A 20,937-nucleotide genomic window follows, 5' to 3' on the forward strand; every position below is an offset into this window, starting at 1 on the left:
CAATGTATTGTGCATAAGTAAGTATAGATTTTCAAAAAGAGAAGCAGTGGAGGATTTATCAACAGACAGAGCATGGGCTGTTTGTCCACAAGAGATGACCACTTTACTCTGTTTCATAAATGCAGATGTAGAATAAACTGGCTGATACCACAAGCTTGACCAGCTCTGGGTGGTTCATTTAGACAGAAGACACCTCACAGAGGTCACAAAACCAAACACTGGCTCTCGTGTTTTTACGTCACCTGAAGGCCACAGCAGTTATCCAACACGTTTGGAGAGGGAGGAGTGAGCGGAGGGGTTCTCACCACTAGATGGCACTGAATCCTACACACTGCTCCTCTGAGTCTCTAATGATAAACTAACATGCTCTGATAGTGCAGCCCTGCAGCTTGTCCATCATGCAACCATCACGTCTGTATCTGCAGAGCAGCAGCTGCAACATGACGGAGGAGTCACCCTTAAAATATCAGTGTGAAACTGAAGGGTGAGAGGTGAAGAGTCAGCAGGGCTGGCTGGACGTCTCTGTTACTCCCCAAAGATAAAAATAAAACCAGCTTCGTGAGGTTTCATGAGAAGGCCACAGACTACAGCGATGAAGTGAAGACCTGTCATCCCTCCTCAGTGTAACAGGAAGTTAAAGATTGTGTGTGTACAGTAAACAAAACAAGAGTCACTGCTGCCGACAAATCCCCTCCAGGCTCCAGTCAGACACCCTGATCTCCTCCGGATCAAATCTCACCTTCATCACAACACAACACAGACATCTGTCTTCATTCTCCCTCCATCCCTCACTATCAGATTACCTCTTACAAACAGAAAGAAACCCAGTGTTTGGAGAGAGACACATCATTTGATGCTCCGCATGTGTGAAGTGAGTGATTTATACGGGACACATTCCCTTTTCTTCACAAGGTGAGGTTAATAATGGGTCGCTCTTCCAAAACAGTGTAAATGTTTCAAAGAGTTAATGATTACTTTCCTTATAAGTAAGTCTTTTGGGGATTATAATTTGAAGAAATGATTAAATAGTCATCAATCAAGCAGACGATTATGTCTTCATATATCTTATTTTCTCTGACTAACAGTCAAAGTGTAAAAAGGCATTCAGTTTACAATCACTTGAAACAGAAAACAGAAGAAAATTAAATCAAAACATTAAGAATTATCAACATACAAGTTTCTACATAGGGGTGAAATACAAACTGGTTTCAGGTCTTAAAGTACCGGTTAAAACTGAGTATGGACAAATATGATCTAATCAGGGACGTCAAAGTTAATGCGATAATAACGAGAGGAATCGATAGTCACGGAGGCTTGAGATGCCAAGGAATCAGACAACGAGGAACCCGTTCTCAACGTGAACCGATCCTCGATTCCCATCTCTAGCGATAACCTGAAGATTTTGCCTGCGACAGCCAACAATTTACATGCATTTGGCGGGTGGCGGGTGTTAATTTCAGACCCTGGTGTGGAGGCAATCTGGACTGCATTGAATTTATGTTACTTATCACCTGATAAGAGTGCATGAAATACACAGTAGGCTGTTGTGTTTTTGTATTTTACGGCATTCAGACAACTGTTCTCTCTCAGTGTGAGTGAGCAGTGTTACCTGGTAGAGAGCCAATGAGTGACCGTATCTGTAGAGAGGACCGCTGCTGACGGGAACTACATCCCACGTACTGCTCTCTAGGTTGTAGCTGGAGACAGACATTATAGAAAAACAAACAAAAGCAGAACAGAGATGGTCAAAATATATGATCTTGATACATCATACTAAAGTCTAACAAAGTCCAGTCCCTATAAGCGGTAGGCCTACTACACAGATGTGTAGCGGAGATGGAATTTAAGGACTGATAAAAGCACAGGTGGAACGAATAGCATTAAAGACGGCTCCGCTCCATTTAGGGGCTCGAATACAGTTAAACAACATGCACAATACCACGGCACTGGAAGCTGAAGCTAAATGGAAGGCAGCCAAGTATAATATTATTAGATACATGTGTTTGCAGAGTCAAATTGTCTGCAGCTAAAAGACCTTTTTGGCTCAGTTCCATTTAGTGTCCTAGTGAGCCAGCATGCAGAATACACCTGAGATCAGGACAGACAGACAGACAGACAGACAGACGGACAGACGGAGTGGTGTTGAGTCAGACTGGTGCTGCTTACTTGAGGACCATGTGGTAGTTGGAGTAGTTGAAGGAGTATCCTCCCACCACCCACATCAGCCCAGAGTGCACCAGAGCCTGATGGGACGCCCGGCCCAGAGACTGAGCTGACGGTTTGACGCTGGGCAGCACCCAGAAGGCCTCGGTGGACGGGACGGACAGCGAGCAGTCTGGACCTGAGACACAGAGAGACACACACTTTATTTAATACAGCGTCTTTAATAGACACAAACATGGTTAAAAAACACAGCTCAATAAGTGAAATATGCTACTTATTTTAAAGTGGCATTAAGAGGAGAGGAAGTAAGAGTTGTTATGTGGTAGTTTGTGTGTAGAATTTGAATTTTTTCTGAATTTGCTGCCTCCCAATTAGCAGAATGTATTCAGTGATTACCATCGCAGCGTGTTGTTATTAAAAAATCAGTAACAAAGAGGATGAATCTGTTCTAAAACAATCACTGGAGCTGCTGAATGATAAAAAAAAACATTATTTTTAACTTCTTTTTATTGGTATTTTTTCATTATAGCCCCTCCAGGGTCACACAAATCACAGAAGGAAATCAAATTACATAAATTATAATAGTGATAGTACCAGTAGGTAATAAGGAAAAAAATAAAAAATATATATAATAAGAATATATTTAATAAGAATAACAAAAACAATATAAAGAAAAATATTAATAATATATAAATACAAAAAAATTATAAAAATACAAAAAATAAAATAATTAAAACATTTTTTATTTAAAACAAACCTTGTTAGCTTAAAATGTTTAGATAAGCTCAGTAATTACACAGAAACAGTAATTACACAAATATAATAGTGATAGTACAGTGTTAGTAGGTAATTAGGAAAAAAAATTAAAATGAATATTAATACCTACAAAAAAATATTAATAATAATAATAATAATAATAAATAATTAAAAGCATTTTTTTTTTTTTACTTTTTAGCTTAAAAATATTTAGATAAGCTCAGTTATTACACAGAAACAGTAATTACACACATAATAATAGTGATAGTACAGTACTAGTAGGTTGATGGGAAAATAATTTAAAAATAATAATCTCTACAAAAATAAATAAATAATCGTAACAATATATAAATTTAAAAAATAATAAAAACAGAGAGCTGATTAGACACCAGCAGAGCCATAAAATAATCCTCTTTAAGCTTATTATTGACCTCTCTGCTAACCAGTTATGGGTGATATAAAGAAGCTGAAATCATCAGCGGGCTTTCTAATGGAGCAGGTGGGTCCGATTAACGTTTCAGCGGGTAACTAATGAGAAACACTAATTCATGCTTTCAAATACTCGTCTCTTTCTGAGGATGGTGGGATGAGGAGAGTGGAGGGATAGAAGAGGAGAAAAGATGGACAAATAATGACAGAAGATGCTCTTTTCATTAACAAAGACATATTTTTTCTTGCTCTGAAATGTCAGTTGCTATGGTGACCAGCACCTTTATTACCCCGACTGTTTGTGTATTAGACGAGGCTGTTTGTCCGGCCCCACCGGACTCATCACCCCAAAGACACACACACTACACTTTCATCTTACTGAATAAATGACTCGTCGTATTAATTCAGATCTGAATGAGAACAAAAATGACAAATCTACCACTCTGCCTTAGTTTGTGCTAGAAAAAACATATAGTAACATTATTAATTAAAAATGTAGTTTTTCTGTGTGAAACTAATGCATCATTGTTTCCCTTAACTTGCAAGATTTCTTAAATTGATATTGATTTACTACCAACATGTGTCTGCACACAAAATAAGCCAAAATACACAGTGACACTCTACTTGTGCTTATAGCATTAATCCAGGAGGGGGCAGCGCTTCACCATCTAATCTAACTTCACCACACTGGAATGACTGTTGAGGTTTGATTAATAATAATAATAATAATAATAATAAAAATAATAAAAATATTATTATTATTATTATCATCATCATAAGAAAACATTGGTTCTGAATTGTTTTGAGGATAGATTCAGCTTGTCAGGAATAACAGGAGGACAATTAAACACTGATATTGATGAGATTAGGCACAACTTCATCAATAAGTCCAACATGAATAATTTCTTCTTTAAAAAAAAAGCTTAAGTTATTTCATTACGATTTATTTATCTATAGTGTATTTGTTTCTATTTTATTGTCATTGTGTTATTGTTTTTTTCGTGTTGTGAAGCATTATTATTATTATTATAAAATGATACAATACTAATATTATTTTGTGCGTTTGGCAATGAGTCTGTGATTGATGCTTCAGACAAATAAGAAAACTAAATAAGAATAGATATAAAACAGTTTTATATATTATATTTAACTGTTTTATATCTCTTAAGAAAACAGTTTATCTGCAGATTCTTCATGTACAATTACCACATTAATATCGGGACATCAGTATATTTGCCTTCAACAAATGAGACAGTCACTGAGGAAATTGCATCTGATTTGGATTCATTGTATCGTACATACTGTATATATAGCCAGACATTTTCAGATTTGACCAGTTTGCATCATGAAATACACAACTTTTTTAAAAAAAAGAAGTGATATCAGTCAGATACCGTGAACCTGTGTATCATAAATGTGTTCTGTGTGCTGCTAAAAGAGCAAATTGTTCACAAATGCAACATAAACAACTAAAATAATGAAGCCTCATAATAGATTTCCCAGGATATCTATTGTTTTATGACATAAAGAAATATTGAATCAGGTAACAACATTATATTGATCATAAACAGGAGAACTGTTGTTTCTCCTCCTTTTGTCTGTTTCCTATTCCTTCCCTTTTCTCATTAAATAATGAAACAGAAACATCAAAAAGATTCTCTTCATTACAGCCATCAGGAGAAATGCTTTCAGAATAAATAACACCGGCGCTGGCCTCATTTGCACCGACTGCAGAGTGATTATACGAAGGGGCAACAATGACATGTGGAATTAAGGAGAGACTACAGGCAAAAACACTGTTTTTCATGCACTGATCAATTTTGAGATTTTGGGCTATTTTTCTTCCAAACTGCATGTGATTATCATAAAGTGGGCATGTCTGTAAAGGGGAGACTCATGGGTACCCATAGAACCCATTTACATTCACACATCTGGAGGTCAGAGGTCAAGGGACCCCTTTGAAAATGGCCATGGCAGTTTTTCCACCTTGTACCACTGGATTCTTTAGGTTTTTTAGTTTCAACACTATGACGATACTTGGGTGCCGATTCAATATGTATTGTAATTTTTAAGTATTGCGATTCCATAATAATTTATTGTGATTTTTGTTAACTTTTTTAACACTAGACCACGGGGAAAAAGTTGAATCATACACTTCTAGGGACTTTTACTTTAGACAATATATAAATTAATACAGTAAAAATGTAGAATTATTTATTACATTTTTTTCCAGCAACCCAAAAATCAAAGAATAAAGACATTTCCCTCACAAGTTAGTGGTATTTTCTTTTTAATTTATAAGGGACATGTAATGTTTTATACTTCTGGTGAATATAATCCAATCAATCTTTGTTCTATAGATGTATTTTGTATATACAGTTCCCTTTGTTAACACCTTATTTTGAAAATCGGACGTAGTCCCACGTGTCTACTTCCTCTAACTTCTCCAAGGTGGTCTCTAGCTCTCCCGTCAGCTCCGTTCTCTTATCCATGGTCAGCTCCATCGGGGCCGTTTGAATGCATTTTACATAAATGTCAGTATATGGGTGCTCTACAGTCGTAGCGTCGGACCGTTTGACCACGGAGATGAGAGTGACGGCCGGCTCGACCGCCACGTTACCGCAATACGATAACGTTTCCTGTCCGTGACAGAGTTAGCATGCAGCTTTAGCCGTGATCTCTAGCTCTGCTTTTCCTGTCAATGTGTGAAACCCAAAGTGTTTCCATCCTTTACTGGATGTGTAGTGTTTACCACGCTGGATTTAACATGTGAGGGTGCAGGTCGTATCCACGCTGACCCTCCGCCGTTTTTTGCTTACTCGTTTCGGCTCGCTGCGGTTTGTTTTGGTTGACGGATACGGAACGGATATGACGTCACGTTACTCAGACTACAACAATAAAAGCGGTAACTTCCTTCTACCTCCACATAGACCCAAACGAAGCAAATATATTGATTCTTGCATTAAAAAAACTTTTCTTACCCCTGGTTATTATTGCGTAAACTTTGACAGCCCTAGTTCACAGCCTACAACACATCCAACTATCTCCAGCCACACAATCATCTTCTTCCTCCTCTATCCTTCTGAAATCTCTCCACAAAACCTCATCAGCTCCAGGCCAAAAAAGACAAATCTCACCACCCTGGCTGAACTCCAGTTAAACTAAAAGTTTCCCAATAAACCTCCTCAGTTCATCAGTTTAATCTCCCTGATGAAACACTCTTACCTTGCCAGCTGTCGTTGCAGACGCAGAGCTTCTCTCCGGTCAGGTCGCAGTAGCCGTGACCCGGGCTGCCACAGTTATCCCTGCAGTACGGGATGTCGCAGGCTTCTCCCTTCCAGTACTCCTCGCACTCACAGTACACGCGACCCGAGACCGAGTTCGCCGTGCTGCATCTGCCGTGGCCCGAGCAGTTGTTGGGACAAGAGTTTATCCTGAGGGAGACAGGAAGTTAGACAGGAAGTCAAGGCAGCTCTTCAAGGTTATACAGCACCTAAAGGCACAGAGGATTGTTTCGTTAGATAACAACACAGCTCTGAGACGGAGGTGAAGGGAGAGCTGGCAACTACAATGTGATGATTTATCTTGCTTAAAGTAATAGTGCCAACATAAATTTGCCATTTTAAAAAACGCATAGGAAATTATTTAACTCCCCTAATCAATATTTTCAATATATTAAATGACTGTTTGCAATATGAAAGTGGTTGTAGTGCTGAATCCACTGAAAATGATCAACAACTCTGCAGCTCTATGGAGCTTTTCAGACACTTTTATCTGAACGTTTTGGTTTTAGAGCACACTAACGGTACGATTTACTCTCATCAACCACATTTCTAGACACAGCAGGCTCTAATAAACTCACTGCAAACTATCTGCACAGCACCAAAAGGCCAAAATTAGACTATAGCTGGAACATCTAGCAGCTAAGGAGTCAGACATTTTTCCTCAGGAGTTGGTGGAGGCAAAAACACAGCTAAAAGGAGAGTGAATGTTGGATTCATTACTCCTTATTCATCAATAAAATGTATTGAAGCATTACCATTACTTTTAACTAACCTTTAGCTGACTATTTCAACTGTTTATGACCTTTTCTGTTATTTTCTCCCGTACTTGGTGTGGTGTCTGTTTCATCTGCCGTTTTCCTTTTCTGTGTCAAGTGTCCTATTCCACCCGTAATGCATTGCGCAACAGGTTATCTAATTTTATATCCATGATCGATCAGTCTTACATTAGTCATTCATCGGGAAGCTTTATGCAGCAGTTAAAAGACAAAGGGGGACCACCCATTGTTCCAAAATCCCATTGTTCTGAAGATACACATTCTCCATGTAACAAACAGAAGCACATGGCTCATTATTATGCAGAATGACATCATCGCACCTTCCCATCTTGTTGCCTTGAATACCTTTGTTGCATTGGTTGGTTGGCTCAGGCATGAGGAGTGAGATTCAGAAGGTCAGAATATCAGGGTAGGCCAACCAGAGGCAAAGCAGGGCTTGTCAGAAAGAATATGGTGACCAGGAAGGTGTGATGACATTATTTTGCATAATAATTAGCCATGTGCTTCGGGCATTTTTCAGACTAAATGGCATGGCACCTACAAGTTACATCTGAGACAAAGACTAGGTCTATGTTTATGCAACTGGCCCCAGAACACAAAGAGCAGATTGTAGCATTGAACACTGTATGAGAGGGATGCACATCCAATTTCTGAAGACATCTACCTCTTGTTCCTATTAAGTCTGATAGCACTTATTGTAAGCGGCTTTGGACAAAAGCATCTGCCAAATAAATGCAATGCAACAAGGAACTGTGGGACACAAAAGAGAGATGGAGCAAGAGAGATATAATTTAAAAAGAGAGAAATTAGAGATGCAGCTGAAGGGACACAAAGAAAAATACAAAGGAGACTGAAAATGAGAGACCATTATAGATCCTGAACTAGGAGCCTAGATAGTAGGAATAAAAATGAAATGACACACAAAAACCAAACTGTGAACAAAAAGCATCGATACACTGATGCTCCAAATGTTACACACTGTTTCTCTGTAATATCAGATAAATGCAGATGCTGAACGAGATAAAAGAAAAAGGATTCAAGGACCAGAGGTAGAAAATCATCTTTTCATTAATACAAAAAGCTGGTTTGCTGCTCTGACAAGAGGGTCGTCATGACAACCTTTATCCTCCCATGTGCAGGGGAGACCGGGGTTGGTTGGTTCACTCTCTGTCGTATTTCTCTGCCTTAATTAATGTTAGAATATTCTACCAGCAGCAAAGGAAAGGTCAATGTCTCAGATATAAATAAATAGGTTTTAATGTCCACAAATGTTTTCTAAATAAGGTGATCCGTGATTGAAGTCATGTTATGCATTTGTGCCAACCGGCCTCATCACAGGATAGGTTAAGTTAGGGATAATGTACAGCTAGCGAATCATTGTTGTGAATCCCCGACAGGGCGATGCTGGGGAGTCTTTCACAACAATGACCCGCTAGCTGTACATTATCTCGCTTATTACACAGCTACTGACTGAAGAAATCAATATTTTGACACAAAAACAGTCCTCAAGACTCCAACATCAGAGGTAGCTCTGATGTGTCCATAGCAACGGTCTGCTATACATAGCAACAGTCTGTTGTAAAGAAATCACAGACCGCAGAACACCGTGATTGACGATCAGAATCGAGTATTCAACTAACAAAATTTAGCTGGTTCCAACGACGGCGTATCAGGGCCATTATAGCTAAAAAGATAATATAATTAAGGAGCAGTTTGAGGGGGGTACCTTTTTTAGACATTGTTTAGACTTTTTTTCCAACATTTTTTCAAACTTTTTTTTCAGACATTTTTTTGACATTTTTTTGGGACATTTTTCATAATTATTTTTATTTTTTTTACCTTTTTCAAACATTGTTTAGACTTTTTTGAAACTTTTTTTCATACACTTTTCAGACTTTTTTCAGACATTTTTCCGACTTTATTTTTCCAACATTTTTGAAACTTTTTTTTTCAGACTTTTTTTTTTTATGGAAATTTTTTCAGACTTTATTTTTCCAATATTTTTGAAACTTTTTTTTTCCGACTTTTTTTTTTAACGGAACTTTTTTCACTTTATTTTTCACTTTATTTTTCCAACATTTTTCAAATTTTTTTTTTTTTTTTTACCTTTTTTACACATTGTTTAGACTTTTTTTTCCAACATTTTTCCAAACTTTTTTTTTTCAGACATTTTTTTGGGACATTTTTCAGAATTTTTTTTTTTTTTTTTCCTTTTTTTCAGACATTGTTTAGACTTTTTTTTCCAACATTTTTTCAAACTTTTTTTTTCAGACATTTTTTTGGGACATTTTTCAGAATTTTTTTTATTTTTTGTACCTTTTTCAAACATTGTTTAGACTTTTTTTTCCAACATTTTTCAAAGTTTTTTTCATACACTTTTCAGACTTTTTTTCAGACATTTTTCCCACTTTATTTTTCCAACATTTTTGAAACTTTTTTTTTCAGACATTTTTCCGACTTTTTTTTTGCGAACATTTTTTCAGACTTTATTTTTCCAACATTTTTCAATTTTTTTTTTTTTTTTTTTACCTTTTTTAGACATTGTTTAGACTTTTTTTCCAACATTTTTTCAAACTTTTTTTTCCAGACATTTTTTTGGGACATTTTTCAGAATTTTTTTTATTTTTTGTACCTTTTTCAAACATTGTCTAGACTTTTTTTTCCAACATTTTTCAAACTTTTTTTTCATACACTTTTCAGACTTTTTTTCAGACATTTTTCAGACTTTATTTTTCCAATATTTTTGAAACTTTTTTTTTCCGACATTTTTCCGACATTTTTTTTTCGAACATTGTTTAGACTTTTTTTTCCAACATTTTTCAAACTTCTTTTCAGACACTTTTCAGAATTTTTTTCAGACATTTTTCCGACTTTATTTTTCCAACATTTTTCAAACTTTTTTTCATACACTTTTCCGACTTTTTTTCAGACATTTTTCCGACTTTATTTTTCCAACATTTTTTAAACTTTTTTTTTCCGACTTTATTTTTGCAATATTTTTTAAACTTTTTTTTCCGACTTTTTTTTTTACGGAAATTTTTTCAGACTTTATTTTTCCAATATTTTTGAAACTTTTTTTTTTACGACATTTTTCCGAAAAAAATTTTTCCGAACATTTTTTCCGACTTTATTTTTCCAACATTTTTCAAATTTTTTTTTTTTTTTTTACCTTTTTTAGACATTGTTTAGACTTTTTTTCCAACATTTTTCAAACTTCTTTTCAGACACTTTTCAGACTTTTTTTCAGACATTTTTCCGACTTTATTTTTCCAACATTTTTCAAACTTTTTTTCATACACTTTTCAGACTTTTTTTCAGACATTTTTCCGACTTTATTTTTCCAACATTTTTTAAACTTTTTTTTTCCGACTTTATTTTTGCAATATTTTTAAAACTTTTTTTTTCCGACTTTTGTTTTTACGGAAATTTTTTCCGACTTTATTTTTCCAACATTTTTCAAATTTTTTTTTTTTTTTTTTACCTTTTTTAGACATTGTTTAGACTTTTTTTTCCAACATTTTTTCAAACATTTTTTTTCAGACATTTTTTTCAGACATTTTTCAGAATTTTTTTTTTACCTTTTTTTTAGACATTGTTTAGACTTTTTTTTCCAACATTTTTTCAAACTTTTTTTTTCAGACATTTTTTTGGGACATTTTTCAGAATTTTTTTTATTTTTTGTACCTTTTTCAAACATTGTTTAGACTTTTTTTCCAACATTTTTCAAACTTTTTTTTCATACACTTTTCAGACTTTTTTTCAGACATTTTTCCGATTTTTTTTTCCAACATCTTTGAAACTTTTTTTTTCCGACTTTTTTTTTTCCGGACATTTTTTCCGACTTTATTTTTGCAATATTTTTGAAACTTTTTTTTTCCGACTTTTTTTTTTTACGGAAATTTTTTCAGACTTTATTTTTCCAATATTTTTGAAACTTTTTTTTTCCGACATTTTTTTTTCCAAACATTTTTTCAGACTTTATTTTTCCAACATTTTTCAAATTTTTTTTTTTTTTTTACCTTTTTTAGACATTGTTTAGACTTTTTTTCCCAACATTTTTCAAACTTCTTTTCAGACACTTTTCCGACTTTTTTTCAGACATTTTTCCGACTTTATTTTTCCAACATTTTTCAAACTTTTTTTCATACACTTTTCCGACTTTTTTTCAGACATTTTTCCGACTTTATTTTTCCAACATTTTTTAAACTTTTTTTTTCAGACATTTTTCCGACTTTTTTTTTTGCGAACATTTTTTCAGACTTTATTTTTCCAACATTTTTCAATTTTTTTTTTACCTTTTTTAGACATTGTTTAGACTTTTTTTCCAACATTTTTTCAAACTTTTTTTTCAGACATTTTTTTGGGACATTTTTTCAGACTTTATTTTTGCAATATTTTTGAAACTTTTTTTCAGACATTGATTTAACTTTTTTTCCCACTTTTTTCGAACTACTTTTTTCAGACTTTTTTTCAGACATTTTTTATACTTTGGTTTTACGGACATTTTTTCAGATTTTATTTTTCCAACAGTTTTCCGATTTCTTTTTACGGATATTTTATCTGGCTTTATTTTTCCAACATTTTTGGAAATGTGCTTAAACCACAGAGCATTTTTTTTTACTTTGATATTATAGAACTGAATTTTACCCTCACCAAAAGAGTTTGTGACCCTCAGATGTTTTAACATAATAGATGAGGTCAGGACAAGAAAGCAAACATTTTGATGTTCCATAGCAACGGTGTTATTCATTTGGATTTGTGATGAATAAGTTCAATGTCCAAACTACTTTTTGTGGTCTCCACCAATTCCTGAGTCTTTTTAGATGCTTGTTGTTCCACTTTCATCAGCAGCTAGTTTTTTGCTACCTTAGTCGCTGATTGGTGCTGTATGGGCAGGTGTAGTGTGCATCGGGTTTATCAGACATTCATATATCAGACTATAAAAAGAAGAGAGAGACGTGTAGACGTACGAGTAGGCGATGCTGAAGCCGGTCAGGTTGTAGGCAGCATCGCTGAAGAAGTGAAGCAGAGCGTAGCCGGACGTCGTCACCACCTCGGGGGCCGTCTCGTTGCCTCTGGTCTCTGGTACTACTAGACCACTGAGAGAGAGAGACAGAGACAGAGACAGACAGGCAGTCCCTCTGTTAATAATGTTAAAAGCATTTTTGAAACGCTGTTGTTGTTTATGGAGTCTGGTCTGAAAGCACCACTGGAGAGCTGTAAGATAAAAAGGAATCCATTTGAGCACTAAGAATATGACAGTGATTAGCTTTAAAGTAAAACAACATTGCAATGCAGCGTCGTACCGCGTCTCATTTCTATCTATTTGATGAGGCTGTACTGAGGGGGGGGTTCTTATTTGCTCGGCCTGTCTCTTTTAATAAATGCAACGCACCCGCAAATGTACGCTTGCCCCAAAATGAATCCTCCTCCCTGCTGCAACCACAGCCGTACGCACCCTTCTATAATAAACTATTTATTTATTGTAGGCCATAATGCTACTAAAGCTTTGTATATTCAAATGATAATTTCCCCTTGGTTGGAAGAGGCCAAATTAGCTCCTTCATATCCAACTCTCAACAGGAGATAAGCCGAAGGAAGTGGGAGGTTGGTAAATTATTGTGGCATTACTGTTTTTTTAATGAATTCTCGTCAAATGAAAGAAAGCCACTCACATACTTGTGGATTGTCCTTTGGGGGGGGCTAAAAAAAATCAAATAACGCTCTAGAAATAAGTGGTATTCAGGGCTGATGTGAGTGATTGCAGTATTTTCTTTCTATTCTCGCTGTATTGCGGTACTATAAGTAATTATGAGGCCCTTTGTTCGCCTATACGTGGACTCATTTGACTGCATAAGTGAAAAATTGTTGGAGCTATTGAAGCTGTGCCAAAGGCTACCGGAGTCATTTCCATATCCGCCCTATCTCACAGCTCTCTCTCGTCTGTTCGGAGTGGCGGGCGCTCACCTGAAGACGGCAATCAAAGGGGCGTAAATGGAGTCTCCATCGTAGACGTACATGTGGTCCCAGCTGCACTCGGTGGCGAAGTGATTGAAGCGCAGCCTGAGTACTGCATTAGGGCTGGGAGATGGGGAGACAGAGCACAGGATACACGGGCATGATGAAAATACACCAGGTGGATAGATACTACCTACATGATTCATATTATTCTTACCTTTGAAAAAGGCCCCACTATTTATGAAGTCTATGATCACAAATTGATACACAGCGCCTAGAAAACCCTTTTTGCTATACTGAAATATTGTGATATTGTAATACAAGTGTCCTAGACAATGGAAGACGGAACCTGCCAAAATAAAACATAACTGAATAAATAAATAAATTACTTGATAAATAAATAAATATGTAATTAAATATAGCAAAAATAATATAAAAATAAATGTAGCCATTAATTAAGTGATAAACTATGAATACATTTCTTTTTACATTTCGTCATGCATTTCTGCCTAATGCAAATGAGGGGGCTGTCAGTCAACATTATTTAAAATGAATAAATACATTTACAAATTAATGAAAATAAATACATGAATAAATAAAAGGGAAACAGAAGAGTAAATAAAAAAGGGAATTAATACAAAAATAAATAAATAAAGACGCAAATTAAAACTAAAATATAAATTTATTTCACATATCAATTAATTAATGGATACATTTATTTTTAATATTATTTTTGCTACATTTAATGACATATTTATTTATTTATTTATCGAGTCATTTATTTATCTATTAGATTATTTTTTATTCTGGCAGGTTCCGTCCTCCATACTACACCAGTGATTCGCAAAGTAGGGTTTGTGGCACTATCATTAAAAAGTGCATATATACAGATGGGGACCATTTGTGCCAATAAAACAATGGTTCTGGATTGAATTCAGGTCTTCAGAGGACACTGAGACAAGCAAGTGAACTAGGAATAACCCGGAAGATGACAAATCAGTACAAGAGGATCCAGTTGCTCGAGTACAAAAACCCAGTTGTTCTATCTGAAACTGGATGACCTCTCATTTAGAGTTCAGCTCATTTTTATTGTCCCTGGAGGGAAAGTTGGTTTACAGTAGAGGACAGAAGCACAACACAGCATAGGACAGAGGACACGGGACATTAATCACAACAGTTACAGCAAACAGTAAAAGAAGATGCATCAGTACGTTAAAAGTGTCGAACCATTGTAGTGATAAAGTGCTGCTGAGCAGTGGAGTCACGTCACGGTTCAGTGAAAATTAGGTGCATTTATTGCACTTGGAACAAAGTAGAATTTAAACCTTTCGGTTTTTACCCTGAACAAACAAACACAAGACTTTCAACCAGGAGACCGCTGTTCGTGTACCGTGTGAAACTAAAAGTTGACTTTATTTATTATCACTTCAATGTGCACTACATAGCATCAAACCGGAAAAGGGGTGAAAATTAGCGTGACCACCCGGGTGTCATGTTCCATTACTGCCAATAGGAGCTGGAGCCGATAAATACCCATGACTACTGCAGAGTCATTTGTCCCAAGAATGAATGCTGATTGTAGGTCCAAAAAATATGTGAAAGCTGTCTGAAAAAAGTAAAAAAGTCTGAAAAAAATCAGAAAAATGTCAGAAAAAGTCCGAAAAAAATTCCGAAAAATGGGTGAAAAACTGAAAAAAATGTCCAAAAAAAAGCGAAAAGTGTCCAAAAAAAGTCAGAAAGAAAAGTCCGAAACATTTGCGAAAAGAAGAAGACAAAAGCCCGATGTTAGTGGGTGTTAGTGTGTTTTTGCCCAGCGGGAAAGGGGCCTTATATAGATATCTCTGTGTGCATTCAGTCGGTGCAGCATGCATCTCTGTGTGCAGTTACACACAAAGACAAACTTCTTCTATTTACACAGTAATAAAGCTCTCTTTATCTGGAGCCCTTCAGCCACAAACAAAGAGATATCACAGTTTTAACCAAGTAAAACTGAGATAAGATGAATGATGATAGAGGGGGAGAAAGTGGTACTTACTATCCTTCTATTAGCCAAGTACATTTGGTCTTGTACTTATAGTTTACTGGTCCGTCTGTGAGAGAGCCTGACAGGTCTGTTAACCTGTAGGGGGGACGAGAAAAGACAGTTTAGTCTGATATTCAGTGATAAGGTCACAACTTCATGAAGCAAAACAAAAGAATCAGCATCAGACTGAACAGCTGCCTTTTCTGTGACGTGCGTCTGCCCTTCAAACAGGCCTCCAGCCACAATTTAAACGGCTGCTTCTCAAAATGTTATCTTGTGACCCCCTGAAACAAAGAGATGCATTGTTACACCAGGGAGGCGCTCCAGTCACTCAGATCATGAGACGTCTAGTAGTTGTAGCAGGACATAATGTTTGATATTCTGCTACTAGATCAACTATGATGCATCTATGAGGTGCAACAGCTGAACTGTTTACACGTCGTTCATATTGATCAGTTTTAAATTATTTCCTGCTCCCTCTGGCATATTCAATAATGATGAAAACTACCGTATCAAATACTGATTTTCAGATCTCCTTTAAAGATGACAGATGATGCTAATTAGACATCTAATTAAACATTTACATCACCTGGTCTGAGGCACTGCTGCACTATTATTATAATCCATAAACAATCACACATTTAAAAACGCATCAAAAGATTTGTGGGTTTTGGTTTAAGTTATATGCTGTTAGTATTTATTCCCAAACAAAGCCAAGCTAGCTGTTTCCAGTATTTATTCTAAGCTAAGTCAACTGTTTTCCAGCTCTTAACTCACAAACACGTGCCCAGACTTTTGAAATTCATTACAGATATACAGTGTACAGTTTTATTTATTTTATTTTTATTTTTATTTACTTAATTTATTTATTATTTTTCTTTTATTTATTTAGATTTGTATAATTTAATTTATGTGTGTACATTTTGGTGATTTTACAATGTCTTTATGGTCAGTTGTTTTATTTAATTATTATTAAATGTATATATATATTTTTTGATTAACTTTTCCTTTTATTTAATTTACTTATATATTTACTATTTTTATTTTATTTATTTTGATTTGATTTATGGGCAGTTGTTTATCTATTTATTTTTTTATTTATTTTCTAATTTATTTATTTTTTCTTATTTTATTTCAATTTGCTTATTTTAATGAATTTATTTAGATTTATATGTTTTTTTTATTTTTTATTTTTTAATCTCTGTCTTATATTGATAATATATTGTTATTATTATTATAATTTTCACAGGAGTATGGGTGTTGTTCTAATGGGTTATTGTGCTTTCTCTTTCTTTGTCATTCTTAAATTCCTTGGTGTTGTGTACCTTTCCACTATGGTGGTGCCCTCTTGGCATTATACACTCAGAGTTACCACAGCATCAGCCATCACTACCTGCTACTGTTTGATTACCAGCTGACAGAGACCCAACGTTACACCTCATGTGTTCCCTTCCCGTGCTGCTGCGTAACATACAGCTTACCATCATGGCCGAATGGAGAACAGCCTCATGTATTCATCACAGACACCACGGACACAGCATCTCTACATTATTTAACTTCGGGTTCATGTAGCTTCTTCTCTCTTTTAGCCTGTGTGGCCTCCCGTCTTGTCTTTATTTATGCCGAGTAGGAACAATAGTTTACCTGATATTTATGAAACCAACTCTATATAATAACCTAATAAATCAATATATCAGAAATATGTAAATATCTCAGCCAGCAGAGACTACTAGTGTCTCCGACTGAGTCCTGAATGACGGACGCCCTGCATGGTGGCAGAATAACAATATTCCTGTGAGCAGATAAAACATGACATCGTACTCGTGTCAAGGTAAGACAGTACATCTCACTGTTGCCATGGCGACCCCCAACATGACATATTCATGTGGCAATTGTAATAATCACATTGTTGGTGTGTGTGTATGTGTGTGTGTGGTAAACATTGGTCACACCTGTCAGTCAAAGTAATCCCCTCCCATCACTGCTCAGAGGGAAAAGGTGAAAGCAGAGACACACACACACACACACACACAAGCACGTGACCACGTCAGCGTCACGGCGCTGAAGACATCGCAGCGTGCCGCGGGTCGGACAGTGTGTTACTGTGTGTTACTGTGTGTGTTATTGTGTCTCTGTGGTCACAGTGGCTCGCTGCCACATCAGACAGGCAGAGAGAGAAACAGGGAGTGAGACTAACTGGTATTGTGTGTTCTGGGTGAGAAGACGTGTAACAAGATTTAATTTATTTGACTGAGTTACGATGTGATTTACAGGCTGAAGAAAGAAACACGGTAACAGTCAAACACAAAATAAGATCTATTAGAACATATCAATAGATCAAATCTGATAAAATTATAATGAGATGAAGCAAAGAGATTGTGAGCGCATTGCTACACTTAAACGTGACATACTCTACCTGCTGAAACATACAGTAAAATGTATATCTGCAACAAGGTGTTGATTTTAAGTAGACCTGTTAACGCGATAATAACGCAACTTGTAATTTTTAGGTTGTAGCGGGCTCAGTTTTAAAGCTAAAGTGAAGATCCTGGTATCATATGAAACTACACAACTTAATGAATCCATCGGTACCAACCATGTCATATTAGCTTGTCATGAAGGAGGTTAAATAACGCTCCAAACTTGCGCTAAATTCTGGCGAAGAAAAACTATCATGGCCATTTTCAAAAGGGGTCCCTTGACCTCTGACCTCCAGATCAGTGAATGTAAATGGGTTCTATGGGTACCCACGAGTCTCCCCTTTACAGACATGCCCACTTTATGATAATCACATGCAGTTTGGGGCAAGTCATAGTCAAGTCAGCACACTGACACACTGACAGCTGTTGTTGCCTGTTGGGCTGCAGTTTGCCATGTTATGATTGGAGCATATTGTTTTATGCTAAATGCAGTACCTGTGAGGGTTTCTGGATAATATCTGTCATTGTTTCGTGTTGATAATTGATTTACAATAATAAATATATAAATACATTTGCATAAAGCAGCATATTTGCCCACTCCCATGTTGATAAGAGTATTAAATACTTGACAAATCTCCCTTTAAGGTACATTTTGAACAGATATAAATGTGCGATTAATTTGTGGTTAATCGCGATTCAGTGTGGACAATAATGCGATTAATCGTGATTAAATATTTTAATCGATTGACAGCACTAGTTTCAATGTTTCAGCATGTTTCAATGAGAAAAACAACTTTTACAAACTTGTTTAGCTATCTTAGACTCTTCTTATCTTAACTTAAGCCTTAAGATAAGAAGTTTCTGTACTGTATTTTGTTTTCTATGGTTGCGGCAACTTCATCATAAACTCAGACGTCAGCTGCCCTCTCTATCCTCTCCACCCTCTCCACCGCTGCCTACCTTGGTGGCTCGCCTGCCGCCGTGTTTATATATATATATATATATATATATTATATATAGTGTAAACAATGTAAGTGGTGGTAGGAACAGAACCATATTTCTACAAGCGCTCAGTCTTTCTAGGCAACCAGTGATTATGTGAGCAACTGACATGTGACCGCCCTGTCTGACTCTGGATCAGATAGTCGACTACAATAAAGATCCTAAAAGGGAACAAACCAGCCTGTGAGCTAGAATGCAGAAACACACCATCATCACCACCATCATCATCATCATCAGTCAGTACATGAGATTAAGAGTGTGTCGGGCCAAATGTGCTGCTGCTCTGTAACGAGGGAGAGCAAACAGATTGCAGCACAGCCGGACGCAGGAAACAGTAGATGCTCAAATCCTGCCAGTAAAACAGATCACAGATCACATATATGAACACGTGAGACTGAAAGGAGGTAAAGAAAAGAAGTGATGAAGAATAAAACAACCCTCAGGACCTTTTTGTTTTGTCTCCTCTTTTGAGCCATCTCTTCTTTTCTATCAATCTATCAATCTATTTATCTATTCCTCCGTCCATCTCCCCCATCAATCCCTGATGAGCACAGTTTGATCCTCTGGCTCTAATCCCAGATTAGAAGACCAATATCCATGTTGTCATGTTGCTGCGATGCCCGACTCACTCATTGATGATGATGATGATGATGAACGCTCTGTATTTCATCTTTTTGGTCTCCTGCTGATGATGATGATATATGAATAGAAGATCTATGCTCTTATTACTGCAGTAGTGTTATTAATGTCGACATCTCTCAAAATTATTAAAACCCCATTTCACATCCTATTTGAACAAGATTGAAATTGATGTGAAAGAGGACAAATGTTTGAAGGATAAAAATTCAATACACACACTGTACATCATGTATTAAATGATTCTGAGATTGTTTTTCTCTGTAGAAGTGGCTTCCTATACTTAAAGAGGTAGTGAATGCTACATCGCAACAATAATGGGTCTAGTATTGATGGGCGCCACGCCATTGTTCTGATGACCCATTATTCTAAAAGCCCAATAGTCCGGAAAATGTCCCATTGGACCTAAAGCCCATTTGACCGACAGTGCGATACCCTGAAAACAAACATTTTCATTGTTCCGAAGGCCCATTGTTCTGAAAATACAACCAACAGAAGCACATTGCTAATTATTACGCAGTCACCATCTTGGTTTTTGGCCGTCCCCATCTTTGGTTTTTGGTTTTCTCCATCTTGGTTTTTGGCCGTCTCCATCTTGATTTTTGTCCGCCTCCATCACGCCAACGTACGCAGTTAGGTTTAGGCAAGAAAACCACTCAGTTAGGGTAAGGGAAAACGTCATGGTCAGGCTTAAAATAAGTACGGAAACTAAGTAAAACACGTACGGAAACAACGACGGAAAACACGTCACAAACGTCAATAAAAAACATGTAACAACGTAAGTTACAAAACACGGGTCTCCTGGTTAAAATTGCGGTGTTTGTTGGACCCGCCCACCATAAGTGGTCTTTCTTGCTTCTTATACTACGTCATTAACTCTTACCGCAGCATTTATACGCAGATTTATTTAAATTACAGTCAGTATAGGACACATGGCGTGCAAATGACACGCGGAAATCAAGAAAGGCGTACTTATTGCACACTAAAAGCCTTGCATATGATCGTGGCATATATATGTATACGCCTTTTCGTGCAAACGGGCTGAATTATTATTATCCGATAACTAATCATCAGAGATCATTATTATTTATTCTCTCTTAGCCAGCATTTCATTAGATTAAAAGTTTACAAGGTTAATGAACAGAACTGCGACGAAGCCTTGGTGTGGCTCTCCTCACGTATAAAAACTCAGAGTGACTCTGCCGAGAGGCTCAGCTCGTCTATGAGAACATGTGAAAGGTAGATCCCATTCATAGTTTATGAGGAGCTGACTGGAGGCAGCCCCAACAAACCATCACTCCAGACGCCTCCAGACCGTTAATCCACCTAAATGAAAGCCTGGATGTGTGCAGACACGAGACCAACACACACTCTTACAGCCAGCTGACGTTGTAGATGGTGACCAGAGACAGTTCACAGCATGAAGCTGAAGTCATTACAGACTCCACAGGACTAGAATCAGAGTCTCTGAAGGAGGTGGCAGGGAAAAG

At 36.5% G+C, this 20,937-nt stretch overlaps 1 protein-coding gene across 1 annotated transcript in view; it reads right to left on the minus strand.

Moving 5' to 3' along the window:
* Positions 1–20,937, minus strand: part of atrnl1a (attractin-like 1a) — a 259,397-nt gene that overhangs the window by 212,915 nt on the left and 25,545 nt on the right. The window contains 6 exon segments of the mRNA XM_037782216.1: positions 1,610–1,697; positions 2,167–2,341; positions 6,574–6,782; positions 12,379–12,507; positions 13,376–13,489; positions 15,402–15,485. Coding sequence (XP_037638144.1) covers positions 1,610–1,697; positions 2,167–2,341; positions 6,574–6,782; positions 12,379–12,507; positions 13,376–13,489; positions 15,402–15,485 — 799 coding nt within the window.

This window comes from Sebastes umbrosus, chromosome 10, assembly GCF_015220745.1.
Source record: "Sebastes umbrosus isolate fSebUmb1 chromosome 10, fSebUmb1.pri, whole genome shotgun sequence".
Lineage (NCBI taxonomy): Eukaryota > Metazoa > Chordata > Actinopteri > Perciformes > Sebastidae > Sebastes > Sebastes umbrosus.